This window comes from Protomyctophum bolini (assembly GCF_963924005.1).
Source record: "Protomyctophum bolini genome assembly, chromosome: 22".
Taxonomy (NCBI): Eukaryota; Metazoa; Chordata; class Actinopteri; order Myctophiformes; family Myctophidae; genus Protomyctophum; species Protomyctophum bolini.
This window is the reverse complement of record NC_137883.1, coordinates 22,769,584-22,782,700: the sequence shown is the minus strand read 5'-3', so window position 1 is coordinate 22,782,700 and position 13,117 is coordinate 22,769,584. Positions and strand designations below refer to the sequence as shown.

Genomic DNA, 13,117 nt, shown 5'->3' with positions numbered 1-13,117 from the left:
CGAGCGCGTCACTCAGTCGTGGCAGTGTTGCTGTGTGTCTATCGTGTGGTTTTAAAGTTCCAAACGGACAGGCTTTCAAAGCAGATGCAAGTGTTTGACACTCCGACTAAACATCTCTGTCTACCGTCACTGAACTCAGTGCAGGATCACGGCCACGGATAGAAGGCAATAACACACGGTACGTAGTTCTGCTTCTGTGTGACCTCCACCTATGCTAACAGTTAGCGCTTACATGCACAGAAAAGACAATAAATAGAATAAAGTTCATAAGGCGACAAGACGCAAAGGACAAATACCCGAATTTTAAACCGTTTACACGTAGCTTTTTTGTTGTTGGAGTGGTACTTTGTTAGCGGTGTTTTAGTACGGGTATGTGTCTGTGTATTTATTCAGCTGTATTTCGTGTGTGTGTGATGTGTATCTCTGTGTGTGTGTGTGTGTGTGTGTGTGTGTGTGTGTGTGTGTGTGTGTGTGTGTGTGTGTTTGCGCGCGCGTGCGTAATAAATGGAGGTCAGTGTGGATGTATTTGTGTGGGGACTAGTGAATGTGAGGAATGTCTGGAAGTGGAACTGTGGAACAGGACTGTTAATTGCAAGTATTGTACTACTTTTCTTGCACAGTAATAGCCTATTAGTACAAGTAATAGAATTATAGCACAAGTTGTTAGCTTAGCTGTACAAGTATTGTAGTACAACAGTCAATTATTATAGTGTAATAGACAGTACAAGTATTGTGGAACAAGTAGGCTATTGTTCACTATGGTTTGTGTGGAGAACAATCTGACCCTGCATATCAAAGCGGAACAAAGGACATTTTTAGACTTTGAGGGGTTGTTATTGTTGTTAAAGGGTAATTTTTAAGGGAGGGAGTTTGAACTTTGGGTGTGGGGTTGCACTGGGAAGTTAACTACCGCAGAAGGTTATACTAAGTCATTTTGTATTTATTTTTCTGGAAATAACTTTTGTAAATACATTTTCAATAATGCTTCTAAGGGTGTTAGTTCTAAGGGTGTTATAACATGTTCTGTTGTTACGGTTTGCATTCCTAATACAAATCAAATGGTGTAGTGTTATCATCAAATGTGGCTAAAATAATACAATGACTGGTGAGGTTTCTGCATGGAAGAAATAGTCATGGAGACTTTTGATTGGACTTACTGACTATTATTTTGAACATTGCATCAAATTCGTCAAATCAACTCACTCCATCATGGAGTACTAAGACATCGAGCATCCAGTTACCGCTACTACTAGTACTAAACTACATTGGGCGCATCTCTGATCCTTAAATTAGATCCTTGTTTCCCTCACTTGCATCCTTTCCGTGTGTCTTAGTCCCTCCCACCAAGAATGTGTGGAGGAAAACGAGGTGAGGAGAGAGGAAACGAAGACATGTTGTTTCGAGAAGTGGACCATAAATTCCTCATTCCATCATGGCACAAACTGTTTCTGATGACAACAATGTCAACAACTTCAAGACACATAATAAAACCTGCTGGCATTGAAAGAACAGTTTTAACTTGTGCCACAATTATTCCAGAACAGGTTCACATCAGCATTTCCTGTGACACCGACACGTGAACATGCATGCGTGCACACACACATTACATAATATCGCCAGTCATTAGCTGGTAGGACAACGTTTTTTTCCAGCGTCAGTATATTTATATTTCAGCCTTTAGCAGGTGGAGGTATAGGTCATGGGTGTCATAAATTACACTCAACTTTTTAAGTAGCCTCGCCATTCTCCACAGCGAATCAGAAGGGCAGTCAGATTAGTCAAATCTGCCCCTGTCTCCTCTTTGGTCATGTTTGTATTGGCGAGGGTCATTGAACATTGATCGAGTTGTGTATACATTTTTTTGGCTGGTGAACATGACCTTTGGCAAGTAGAACATGAAATGCTTTTTGAGACCGCTTCTATATTACCTGATTGGCTTTAAACACACCCGAGCGAACTGTCCCAACACTCACTCTCTGTCTCGCGCGCACGCACACACGCACGCAAGATACTTATTACCTAGCCTCGGAAACCCAGATGTTTTTATTTCACATATTACCATTTTAATCCATTCGTGACTATTGTGTTCATCATTATACCTGTTATGATGGCCTTTATCAGCTTGACCCGCATGGGGTGAATCACTCATCTACGTAAGCATAATTGATACCCTTTGATATGATATGATATAACCATCTAACTTCCAACTACTTTATCTGATAGACTGGCGTCTGTGCACAATGGTATGAGTTGCATGTTCTATTCCTATCTCCTTGTCTCATATCTTCTGGTCACGTCATGTGTTCAATACTGTACATTATATATTCTCTATGTGTGTATTAAACTTCAGAATTGACCATGTGGTACTGCCTGGTGTCACCGTGTTCTGCACGCACGCGATTCAACTGAAACTCTCCACCCTTAGTTAGATGGAGAATCCTAAGGGACCACATGGTTGGCCAACCAAAATCACAACAACAATAGCACCCTACATTCATATTCGTATAACCTTTTATCCTTTGCAGTTTTTAACTTTTTGTTGTTTTCTTGTCGTCTTAACACAAAATTAGTAGTAGTAGTAGTTACCTCTTTTTGGTGTGCACCACATGCACAACACAAACATTCATTATACTAGATAAAGGCTAGATAAAAGTGTTTAGCTTGAACAATGAGTCCACCCAACTGTGGCCATCACCATTGAGTGTAATTAGGGATGTTAATAGTTAATCGATTAATCGCTGTTAAGAAATTCTTACATTTAACTTGACAGTTAACAATGGCAGCGGTTGGCGGTTTTCACGCGACCAAGGAACGAGGATGTGGGCCAGTTAAAAAAAAATCACACCTGTGTGTCTGAACTGAGTGGTGCAACTGCCCCCCAACCCACCCCCCCCCCCCCTTCCTTTAACTCTCTCTCATTAGGCAACAGTGCAGCACTATCTCTCTCTCTCTGTTTCTGACACAACAGCGCCCCTACTGGTACTAATAGTCATACTGGTGCTCATTAACGTCACATACATAGGCAGACACATACTGTAGGTGAACAACACGGACATTGCTGTTCCTTGGAGTGGTTGCACCACTCAAACAGTTCCCCCCACCTTGGTGAAGTTGGTAGCCACCACAGAAACATCTCTGCTTTTGCATGTGATGTGACAGACAAGACACTGCACTGCACTTTTCATTGTTCATGTTATTCCTCATACCAAGATGCCATTGCCCTGTATCTGAAATGGTCAAATAAATATGCCTTTTGTATTCTTTCTGTATATCAGCAAAATGTAGATTCTTATGTTTGACATTGAAGGATATTAAGATTCTCAGATTTAAGAAAGAAAAGCCACTTATCAACCAACCGGTTAATCGATTGATACGGTTATCAAAACTTTTTTTTAATGAATTAATCAATCATTCCCACCCTTAATCTATATTGATTAAGGCTGCAATGTAGTGCTGTTTCTGAAAAGCAGAAGTGCACACTGGTAGCTATACTGTACTGATAAATGCTGATACTGTATATAATGCTATAGTGTTAGTGATACGCAGTCCTGCAGGGTTAACCCACGGGTTGAGTGGGTTTAGGTAAGCTTCAAATCAAATCAAATCAAATCAAGTTTATTTATATAGCACATTTAAAAACAACTCTCATTGTACCAAAGTGCTTCACAAATACAATACACAATACAATACAATATAATACAGTGTAGAAGACGTCAATAATAAAACAGAAAAATAGAACAGAATAGTCTAAAAGAGAAGGTGCAGGATCTTGGTGCTTCAGACTCGATTATTTGAGGGGCGAAAACAAAAGAACAAAACAAAAAAAACAGCAACATTGTGGTAGCTTTCTCTCTCCTATTCCTCTGTGTCTCTTCTCCTCTTCTGTATCCTCCTGGAATCGATCTGAGCTCGTGTTCAATGTGTTATTGCTTTGATTAAGTTATGTGCAGCTGTGTCTGTTACTGTCCCCTTGCTGTACAGCCATGTGGCGGTGTCCACTAAAGTGCAAAGAGAAATGTGTATTTCTTGAGATTTATTACCTCGTGTTTTCCTTGCTTACTGTAAATCGCTCTGGATTAAGAGCGTCTGCTAAATGCCTAAATTATGTGTGCTCACTGTGCTGGCCACCGCTGTGGTGCTGAACCATTCAGCAATAGGCAAGATCTACGTGGATATTTAATGTTCCAGTGCAGGGAGGCTGTGTGTGGCTCTCGTTTCGGATTCTCTCATGTACACTACAAGGATATCATATCCAGGATATCAGCCATCAGCCTTACAGACGTAACTTAGATTACAGAGACATTTGAATGACAGAAATCTGTTTAGAATTGACCGGGGACATGCTGGTGTGCACATACTGTATACTATAAACATAAGGCAATAGACCATGACTCTGTGACCCATCATGTTGCGTAGCATATAGGCTAATAATAAACCGTCCGTCTTATTTACACATCAATATTGCTTAATTCTTGACCTCCTGGCGATGCGGCACCTGACTGTTATTGCCTATGCTGCTGTTTAAAGAAAGACAAACGGAAAATAAGTTCACAACTTATACAAAAAAAAGAACAACCTTGAACCTTGAGCCTTTACAGAGCTCACCTTTTTCTGTAAATATTTGTAGGTAAATTACATGGAATATTGATAAAGGTGATGGTGTGTGTACTGTACGACTGTACTTCCAGTGTGTTTGTATACGCTGGAAGTTCACAATTGTTCTATGTTTGACAAGTTCATTTTGATCTAAAATGACTATTTGTACTAAATAATACAGCTATTGCTACAACTAATAATAATACTACTAAGCTATGGGCTACTGCTATGACAACACATAATAATCTGGCTACAACACAACTTCTACAACCTCTTGATACTGCTGGTACTATTAGTACTTAAACAACAATTATTGATACTACTACTGCCTTTTTTGTTCTAAGTTTTACAATAGTATTAGCTGTAGTATTAGATTAGTATATTGGCTCCCTTACTAACCGTAGTAATAGTATTAGTACTATTTAGTAGTATTAGCACGGTGTATGTTTCAGGAAAGAACAAGCCGCCTTAAAACAAATGATAATCACAGACAGAAAACAGACGTTTGTCACCTGCGGCAACCACTAACGTCCTTAATTGTAATTGGCCACAGCCCTGACCTTTTGTCATCTAATGTACTTACCCACTGATTGGCTGATAACGCCCAGAGCTCCTCAATTCTGATTGGGTTAAATGCGATGGAGACCTTTGACATTAGATTAGAGAGAGAGGGAGAGACAGAGAGTGACTGAATGGAAGGCACAGAATATACATTTGTACTTTACACACACACACACACACACACACACACACACACACACACACACGCATACGCATGACAGACAAAGAAGACTGAATAAATCCCTATCCTTGAATGTGCACGTGCAGCATCTCATGGGATTATCCCCTGGACTCTGATACGTAATACTTCTGTACGTACAGTACATCGGTTATCCAGGAGCAACATAAAACATACTAGACGTTTTGTGAAATCGCCAATATAGGCCTACTGTACTGTACATTCTGAAATCTCCTGATAATGACAAAACCTCCGGAAATAACTCTAAATGCCTCCCTAAAAATCTCAAGCTGCCTCTTAAAGTGGCTTAAATATACAGCGCCTCCTGAAACTGTTCAATGGACTTCATGCTGAAACCCTACATAAAGACTAAAACCAATTCATTATTATTCCAGATGGACCACAGCAGTCACGACCACAGCCAGATGGACCACAGCCACCACGACCATGCCATGATGCATGCGACCACCGCCTCTCCAGTCGTCGCGGCAGACCATTCTGCCCACGCAGTAGACCATTCTGGCCATGCGGGGCACGGGGCACACGGGGCAGACGCCAAGTCATGTGGGATGGTAATACTACCACTAAATACAATATACGTAATAGTACTTTATACCAGTGGTTCCCAAATGTTTTCATGTCAAGGACCCCCGACTTGACACTACTTGACGTCCGTAGACCCCCATTTGAAGAGACATGTTAAGGGACCACCATAAGAGAAGATTTTTACGGCTCTACCATTTTCATTTCAAGCACCCCCCAGTTTGACATGCATTAGTCTACGGACCCCCGTTTAAGGGCATTTCTATCTCTAGGAAAATCAAATGGTTCCATTTGCTACAGATCCATAAGGGTCCATTTGGTTACAAACTATCATTTAGCTGGGGACCCCTGGAACTCCCTCAGGGACCCCTGGGGTTCCCCGGACCTCACTTTGGGAACCACTGCTTTATACTACTACCTACTTCTACTACTGGTGCGTCAATACTACTGTTACTACTACTAGTACTACTACTACTGTTAATACAAGTAGTAATTACAGTGTTGTTGTTTTTCCCAGGCGATGTCATTCTACTTTGGCTACAACGGCATTGAACTTCTGTTCCCAGGAGTAGTGATCAACACACCTGGAGGTAAAAACACTGAAACGCCCAATAACACGCTAATTATATTTCAGGATTTACTTTGAATCCAAACAAGTATGACTTCACATCATGTCTTCCGATTCACTTTTAGCTTTTATCTCATGCTTCACTTCCTTTATGCAATTTTTATCCAAAGTGTGTTGCTTTATATCTCACAATGAACCTTTAATCCAACAACGGTGACCACACAGAGATGGTGGGGGCGTGTTTTGCCATGTTCATTTTGGCCGTCCTGTACGAGGGGCTGAAGATCGGCCGGGAATACCTCCTGCGGAGGAACCAGGTGAACGTGCGCTACAACTCCATGGCGGTTCCAGGGGGCGACGGGACGGTGATGATGGAGACACACAAAACCGTTGGGTAATCCATCCAATAATCTATCTATCTTTTTTTAAGACAACATTTTTAACTGAAAACGTTGCTTCTGGGGGTCTGTGGGAGTCCGAGACCAAATACATATAGTATAACTTTGGGGTTCCTTGACATGAAAGGTTTTGAGGACCACTGATATAGCAACATAAGTTTATCAGAAAACTGTTAACAATAACAATTAAGGAACCAATTATAGCAAAAATGAGGGAGGTGGTGGGTCAGTTCAGAATAAGAATAACTAAAGAAATCAGTAAATAAGTTTAACTGTAATTTATTAAATCAAAACTAAATAAAGTTTTCAATAGCAAAACGTTCACTTAATGAAATCAAAATAAAATAAAACTGCCTCAAAAGGAATGGGTGTAAATCTGAAGTGTCCTGGCACTGTCTAAAACTAAACTTACCGTAAATGTCTCAAAATAAATCAAATGGAAACCAGTCTCCAGTATGCGCCGAGTGTAGCCAGTCTCCTCTGGCCACCCTTAAACTCCTTCGCAAAGTCTGGTCCAATATCCAATATCCAGGGAAATAATCCAAAATGGAAAGAAGGTCACTAAATCCAATGGTAGAATCCACTATTCAGGAAAGTACTCCAGAAAGGAAATATGGCAAGATTTGGGAAATATTCCTCTTGCCTCTCCAGTAGCCTGTCTGTCTGTCTCTCTGTTCACCTCCACTCTGGACTGACAGAGTCAATCTCTCCAGGTGGCCCAAACATTGTGATTGCCCATCACTCCATCAGCCAGGTGAGCTGTGGGCGGGGCTTCTCAATCACTGCCTGTTGCCATAGCAACACAATGTATCTCACTGGCTTCTTGTGGCATAATTATAGTCCTGTGGATAAATAGGAAAATCTCATAGAGTAGCGGTTTGGTGTAAAATAATAAAGTACATGAAAATTGAAACATTGCAAACAAAAAATACAACAATGTGACTCTGGGCACAGAGGTTACAATGTTTAGTATCGGCATCAGGTCTTCTTACTGGTTTAACTAACATGACTGCATGTGATGATGGAGCCACTGCTAGCGTGCTAATGTCCCGTCCCCACTTCTCCCATGCAGGGCGAAGATGTGCAGCCTCTCCCACTTCCTCCAGACGTTACTCCAAGTGGTCCAGGTGGTCGTGAGCTACTTACTCATGCTCGTCTTCATGACCTACAACGGATACCTGTGCATCGCCGTGGCGCTAGGCTCCGGTGCAGGCTACTTCTTGTTCAGCTGGAAGAAGGCGGTGGTGGTGGACATCACAGAGCACTGCCACTAGGGGGGGCATTCACAAACGTGCTTAGAACCTTAGATTTGTATTAATTTCTTTTTGGATCATTATTATAGCTTTAATTTATAATTTAGTTCGCAAACGGTCAAAGTCGTTCTTTCGGAACGACGCTTCAGACTGGGGTCATCTCGGATCGGGCTTGTTTTGGTACATTAGCAGTGATGTCAAAGGGAAAAGTTGAAGGGTTGGTCTGCCTTCCTCGAGACTTCCCCGGCTGATGAAGCGAACTAGCCTTTTATTTTTATTTTAGTTTTTATTTTATTTTATGGAAGCCGTTCATCTCGATAACTCTAAGGTAATTACAAAACTGGCCCCCCTTTAATGGAATGCCTCATTGGAAGGAAAAAAAGAAATCACAGAAGCGAGCAAGTGATTCTTCATAGCCTGGGACCAAATAGACATTGGGGGAGATGGGGGCGAAGCCGAAGCCGTCAAACCTTAACAATAATGCCTTAATGAGTAATGACTATATCTACTGATGTACAGACAGACCAGTGACAAATTAAAGGAAACCCCTGAATAAATACAGGTGGACTGCATGACACAATTAAATAAAGTCACAAAGTCTGCACTACTGGCTTATCGGAACAGTGACATCTACATTTCCATCCATGGCAAAGACATCAGTAAATAGAGTCAGAAATTGTGGTCGGCTCGGCAACAAGTGCACATTCAATGACCATGATACTTGTGCAATGTGCATTATTGTGATATGTAAAGAACAATAGAGTAACACTGTGTTACTCTAACACTTACTCGGGTGACTGACAATGTGGGACATGATCACACTGTGCCAGCAAGAAACAGTCTGTCAACAACTACATACTGTGGGATGATATAATGTTAAACCCTTCATTATGAAGGCAAATGCACATTTGAGAGTTCAGTGGTGGAACAAAACCACAGGCACTGCTCTACAGAGATGTGGGGTGGAAATGTAATATGGTCAGGAGTCAATAGTCATCATCCTTCATATTCTCCACAAATGGGCAAGTGCACTTGTGGCATACAAGAAACCCAAGAGGGCGCTGTATGCTTGACCTCAACAGTGAAGCGGCCTGATGGCTCTTATTCTGTGGGGGCATTGTTTGGGTTCAATTATCCCCTTAAGAGGGAAGAGTCACTGCACAAGTGCACATTCTGAGTGATCACCTTTATCCTCTGATCATGTAATGGCTTGTAGTATGAAAATGATGTGAATCAAATGCTATGGCCTTCGCAGGCACTAGATTTCTATCCCGTTGAACACTAACATTAGACTACTAGACACTTAAAGAGCACTCTCTACCGGCATTATCACAACACCCGATGAGTAATATATTTTTGTTAGAATGCTGTTCAGTCGCTCAGTAGTTTCAGAGACTTTTACGTTGTGTGATCTATGCCAAGGTGCATTGAAGCTGTTTGAAGGATTTTTTTGTCACTTGTCTGTGTATATGAACTGAATATACTGTACACACATCTACATGTCCCAATTCAAGGGAGATCATAGGGTAAGAAACACCATAGACGTAGCATTATGAAGAGATTTGTTGCCATCTGACAGTATTTTGTTTTTGTTTACGCCAAACCCCTCTGTGCACTTGGAGTTGGAGTTTGGTTGTTTTCAGTCTAATTTCTTTTTTGTTGTAAACAAGATTACTTATTCTAAACTTTTGTACTCAATGCTGGAATCGTTTGTTGAAGACAATGAATAAAATAGATGTTTATCAAATGCCGGTTTGCCCAATGCATTTGTAGGTAACAAATGTTAGTCTATATGCTAATAAAAAACGTGTTAGTTCCATTGATCCAAGAACACAAACGTGCTATGAATACACAGCCAATAAATGGGTGGGCCAGTTGAGACGGAGTCTCTGTATTAGAATGTTTCACAGGTAAGAAATATTCCTGTACTGTAATGTATCAGAAGTAACAATGTCTACTAGAATAATGAATCTGAGGTAACAAATATCCGTGTCTACCAAAATATTAAGTTATCGGAGATAACCATTAGAATAATGTATCAGAGGTAACAAATATAGGCGCTGTGCATTACTGCAGTCCTGGTTTCCCAAAGATGGCATACCAGTGTCCATCTCGGATTCAGTTCCCTGTAACTTCATTTGATGTGGCAACTGAAGCACATGAGTGTTTCCAGTTGAATGTTGATGCTTATTGCCTAGCGGCCTAGCTAATCAAGCAAATATTTGGGAAACGGAACTGGACACTTGGACAGGTATGGCACCTTCAGGAACCTGGGTCAATAGTTAAGCAGATATAGATATTAGAATAATGTCACAGAGCTAACAAATATTCCTGTCTAGGACAATGGTCTAGATTCTAGAAAAGAACCATAATAACAATGGTAGAAAAACTTTATTTTTACATTACAAAACAAATATACAATCACAGATTGTTTTCACAATATATCACACAACTCAGTTATCCATTGTAAATAATTTGTCATTGGTCCAACAGTGACAAAACTCAGAACTGCAGGTTTCCAAATAAGGACGGCAGTGTGTTGGGCTTTGGGTGGGGCTTGTAGCCAATTCGTTCGTTCACCGCCTGCTCCCGTGTCTTGCCCACGTCTCCGGCGGCAGATGTCCCTCCATCACTGGCCCCGCCCATGGCATCAGCATCCTCGCACTGCTTCCTGCGATTCTGACAATTAAGAAATTGATACCTGAGACCAGATTCTACAAATGTCTTCTAAATCCTGACAGTTTTCTGAAAAACCTATGCTTCTATCAAACTATTTCATGTAAACTATTTCAGGACGCCCCCTGTGAAAGCAAATACATTGAAAGCGCCACATTTTCATAATTTTTCAAAAATAGCAGATCTACAAGCTCGTAACGCGGTTATGATCTTGTAGATTTGCTATTTTTCAACGGCTAGTTTCAAATAGTGGTTAACACAGATGCGTCCTCTAGGGTTAAGTAATTGTTATTAGCCGGCTGTTAGGTGGATACTAGGTATGAGTTATGTTGATGCTACAGTTCTACCTCCAGCTCCTTCTTGATGGTTTCAAACTCCTCCGTGTCATCCATTTTAAGCTCCAGCCTAGTTGGCTTTCGTCTCAACATGGCCGCTGCTGATGAAAATAAATAAATTAATATAAATATCTAATTTTGTATGCTAATACAAATGTTTTATATTTCTTTCACACACACATCACATGTATATACATATAATTGTTTAAATATAGCCACAAAGGTGATTTGGGAGTTAATTCCACCACAGACTATTAGAAGTTGAACGCTGTGTCTAGGCCTGATAGTTTCCCACACCAGTATTAAAAATAATAACAGATTGGACACATTTATTTACAGACAAATAAGTGCAAAGCAATGCCATCACCTCTACTCTTGAATCTGTAAAACATGATTTGGAGATGTTTCAAGTAGCTTAAACAAATAAATATACGGTATAATTCTTTGTTTACCCAGGGAAGTGGACTAAGCTCGAGATGCTTGTTTACAGCCACACCCTGCTCATAGAACATTTCATGGTAGGGGTTCAATGCCTTGCTCAAGGGCATTTCAGCGGTGGTAAATTTAACGTGCCGGTCCGGGGATTCGATCTGGCGACCTTCCGGTATCAAGACCGCTCCGCAAACCGTTTGGCCACCGCTGCCGCCTACATTCCACTTAGTTAAAGCAGACCTCGCCTCTAGCCTATGGCAGGGCAGTCTGGTGCATCGCAGAGGCAGGACAGGTTACACTACAGGAGGCAAGGAGGCACTGGAGCAACTCAGACAGTTTAAGCCCTTATTTTATTATCAGGGTGCAAGTAGAAAAGCAAAACATTTCGATGTTTCAGTTACATCTTCGTCAGGTCATCTCATTCATGACCTGACGTAAATGTAACTGAAACATCGAAATGTTATCGCTTTTTTACTTGCACTTGCTGATAATAAAATAAGGGCTTAAACTGTCTGAGTTGCTCCAGTGCCTCCTTTCCTCCCATATCCACTTAGTTACTCAAAGTCGCTTTACATGTGTGTGTGTGTGTGTGTGTGTGTGTGTGTGTGTGTGTGTGTGTGTGTGTGTGTGTGCGCGCGTTATTTAATACTTAAAAAAAAAAAAAAAACAAGAGTTGAGATCAGAGTCAAGTCGGAAAAGCAATTCTAAACAGGAGGGTTTTCAGGGCGGTTTTGAAGGAAGGAAGGGAGGGATGGGGCATCTCTCTGATGTGTTTGGGGAATGGCCCAATGGTTGCTTTTATGTTCTCCATGCCCTTTTGAAGTTCATTGGTCAATAAATATCTTCAAATTAAATAAGATGTCAAGATGAATGTATTGAATACCAAGGAGTAAAAGGGCCGTAATGGAAACAAGCAACTGTAGGGCTTTCTGGGTTAACCTTTTAACAATCATTGCAAACCGTACCTCTGTACAAATTGCAAACTGTTAATAAAGTATTCAATCAATCAAAGTAAACAAGCTGTATGTACAGTGTTGATGAGCTTGGTCAACAATGTTCTAAAGATAATTCTATCAACTGGACCTAATGTTTGAGGGTTGTCATAATGTGTTATTCAAAAAGTTTTAAACGACGATTTGTTTTAGAAGCATTCATATATTTGAAATGTGAATCAATGATTCAATGATGAGTATTCATATAACTAATATTCTATAATTCATGACTAATATAAAACATAATTACATAACTCATTGTGACATTATGACAGAAAGATATTGAGGAACAGTTCATATTAGATGTTTTATATCACTTTAAACGTGTTGTATGTGATTTATTATTAGATGTTATTATGTTAGCATTTAGCATCACAGCCGAAGAGGTAGACACTAGACAGACAACGTTTTAACGCTCTTTGACTATTCTCAACATATTGTTGTTGCCAATTATTATTATAACTTCAACTTACCGGACTAAATGGACGTTTTAAGATGTAGTATTATTGTTTTGTTTTAAGTCGGTAGCCAAAGCTCTGTCGATAGCGCGTCATCATGTAAAGGACACTAATGCTTCCGGTCTTC

At 40.6% G+C, this 13,117-nt stretch overlaps 2 protein-coding genes across 4 annotated transcripts; one reads left to right on the top strand and one right to left on the bottom strand.

Moving 5' to 3' along the window:
- On the top strand, nt 1-9,895 carry slc31a1 (solute carrier family 31 member 1). 2 transcript variants are annotated; one of them, XM_080755406.1, is made up of 6 exons: nt 1-178; nt 5,731-5,907; nt 6,396-6,468; nt 6,672-6,840; nt 7,558-7,598; nt 7,917-8,119. In XM_080755406.1, the coding sequence occupies exons 2-6, from the start codon at nt 5,731-5,733 to the stop codon at nt 7,979-7,981; spliced, it is 525 nt and encodes a 174-aa protein (XP_080611532.1). In that variant the 5' UTR covers nt 1-178; the 3' UTR covers nt 7,982-8,119. The 2 variants fall into 2 exon arrangements, with proteins under 2 accessions (XP_080611532.1, XP_080611531.1); XM_080755405.1 differs by lacking the exon at nt 7,558-7,598 and having other exon boundaries at nt 7,917-9,895.
- Nucleotides 9,896-10,469: 574 nt separating this feature from the next.
- Nucleotides 10,470-13,117, bottom strand: cdc26 (cell division cycle 26 homolog). 2 transcript variants are annotated; one of them, XM_080756025.1, is made up of 3 exons: nt 13,006-13,117; nt 11,121-11,206; nt 10,470-10,776 (listed from the first exon to the last, which is right to left on the bottom strand). In XM_080756025.1, the coding sequence occupies exons 2-3, from the start codon at nt 11,199-11,201 to the stop codon at nt 10,600-10,602; spliced, it is 258 nt and encodes an 85-aa protein (XP_080612151.1). In that variant the 5' UTR covers nt 11,202-11,206; nt 13,006-13,117; the 3' UTR covers nt 10,470-10,599. The 2 variants fall into 2 exon arrangements, with proteins under 2 accessions (XP_080612151.1, XP_080612152.1); XM_080756026.1 differs by having other exon boundaries at nt 11,121-11,209; nt 13,006-13,112.

Coding starts and splice junctions, on each gene's coding strand:
- slc31a1 (XM_080755405.1), top strand. CDS start 5,731: ATGGACCACAGCAGTCACGACCACAGCCAGATGGACCACAGCCACCAC. Junction 5,908..6,395: donor ACGCCAAGTCATGTGGGATG/GTAATACTACCA, acceptor TGTTTTTCCCAG/GCGATGTCATTCTACTTTGG. Junction 6,841..7,916: donor GAGACACACAAAACCGTTGG/GTAATCCATCCA, acceptor TCTCCCATGCAG/GGCGAAGATGTGCAGCCTCT.
- cdc26 (XM_080756025.1), bottom strand. CDS start 11,201: ATGTTGAGACGAAAGCCAACTAGGCTGGAGCTTAAAATGGATGACACG. Junction 10,777..11,120: donor CCATCAAGAAGGAGCTGGAG/GTAGAACTGTAG, acceptor CTTAATTGTCAG/AATCGCAGGAAGCAGTGCGA.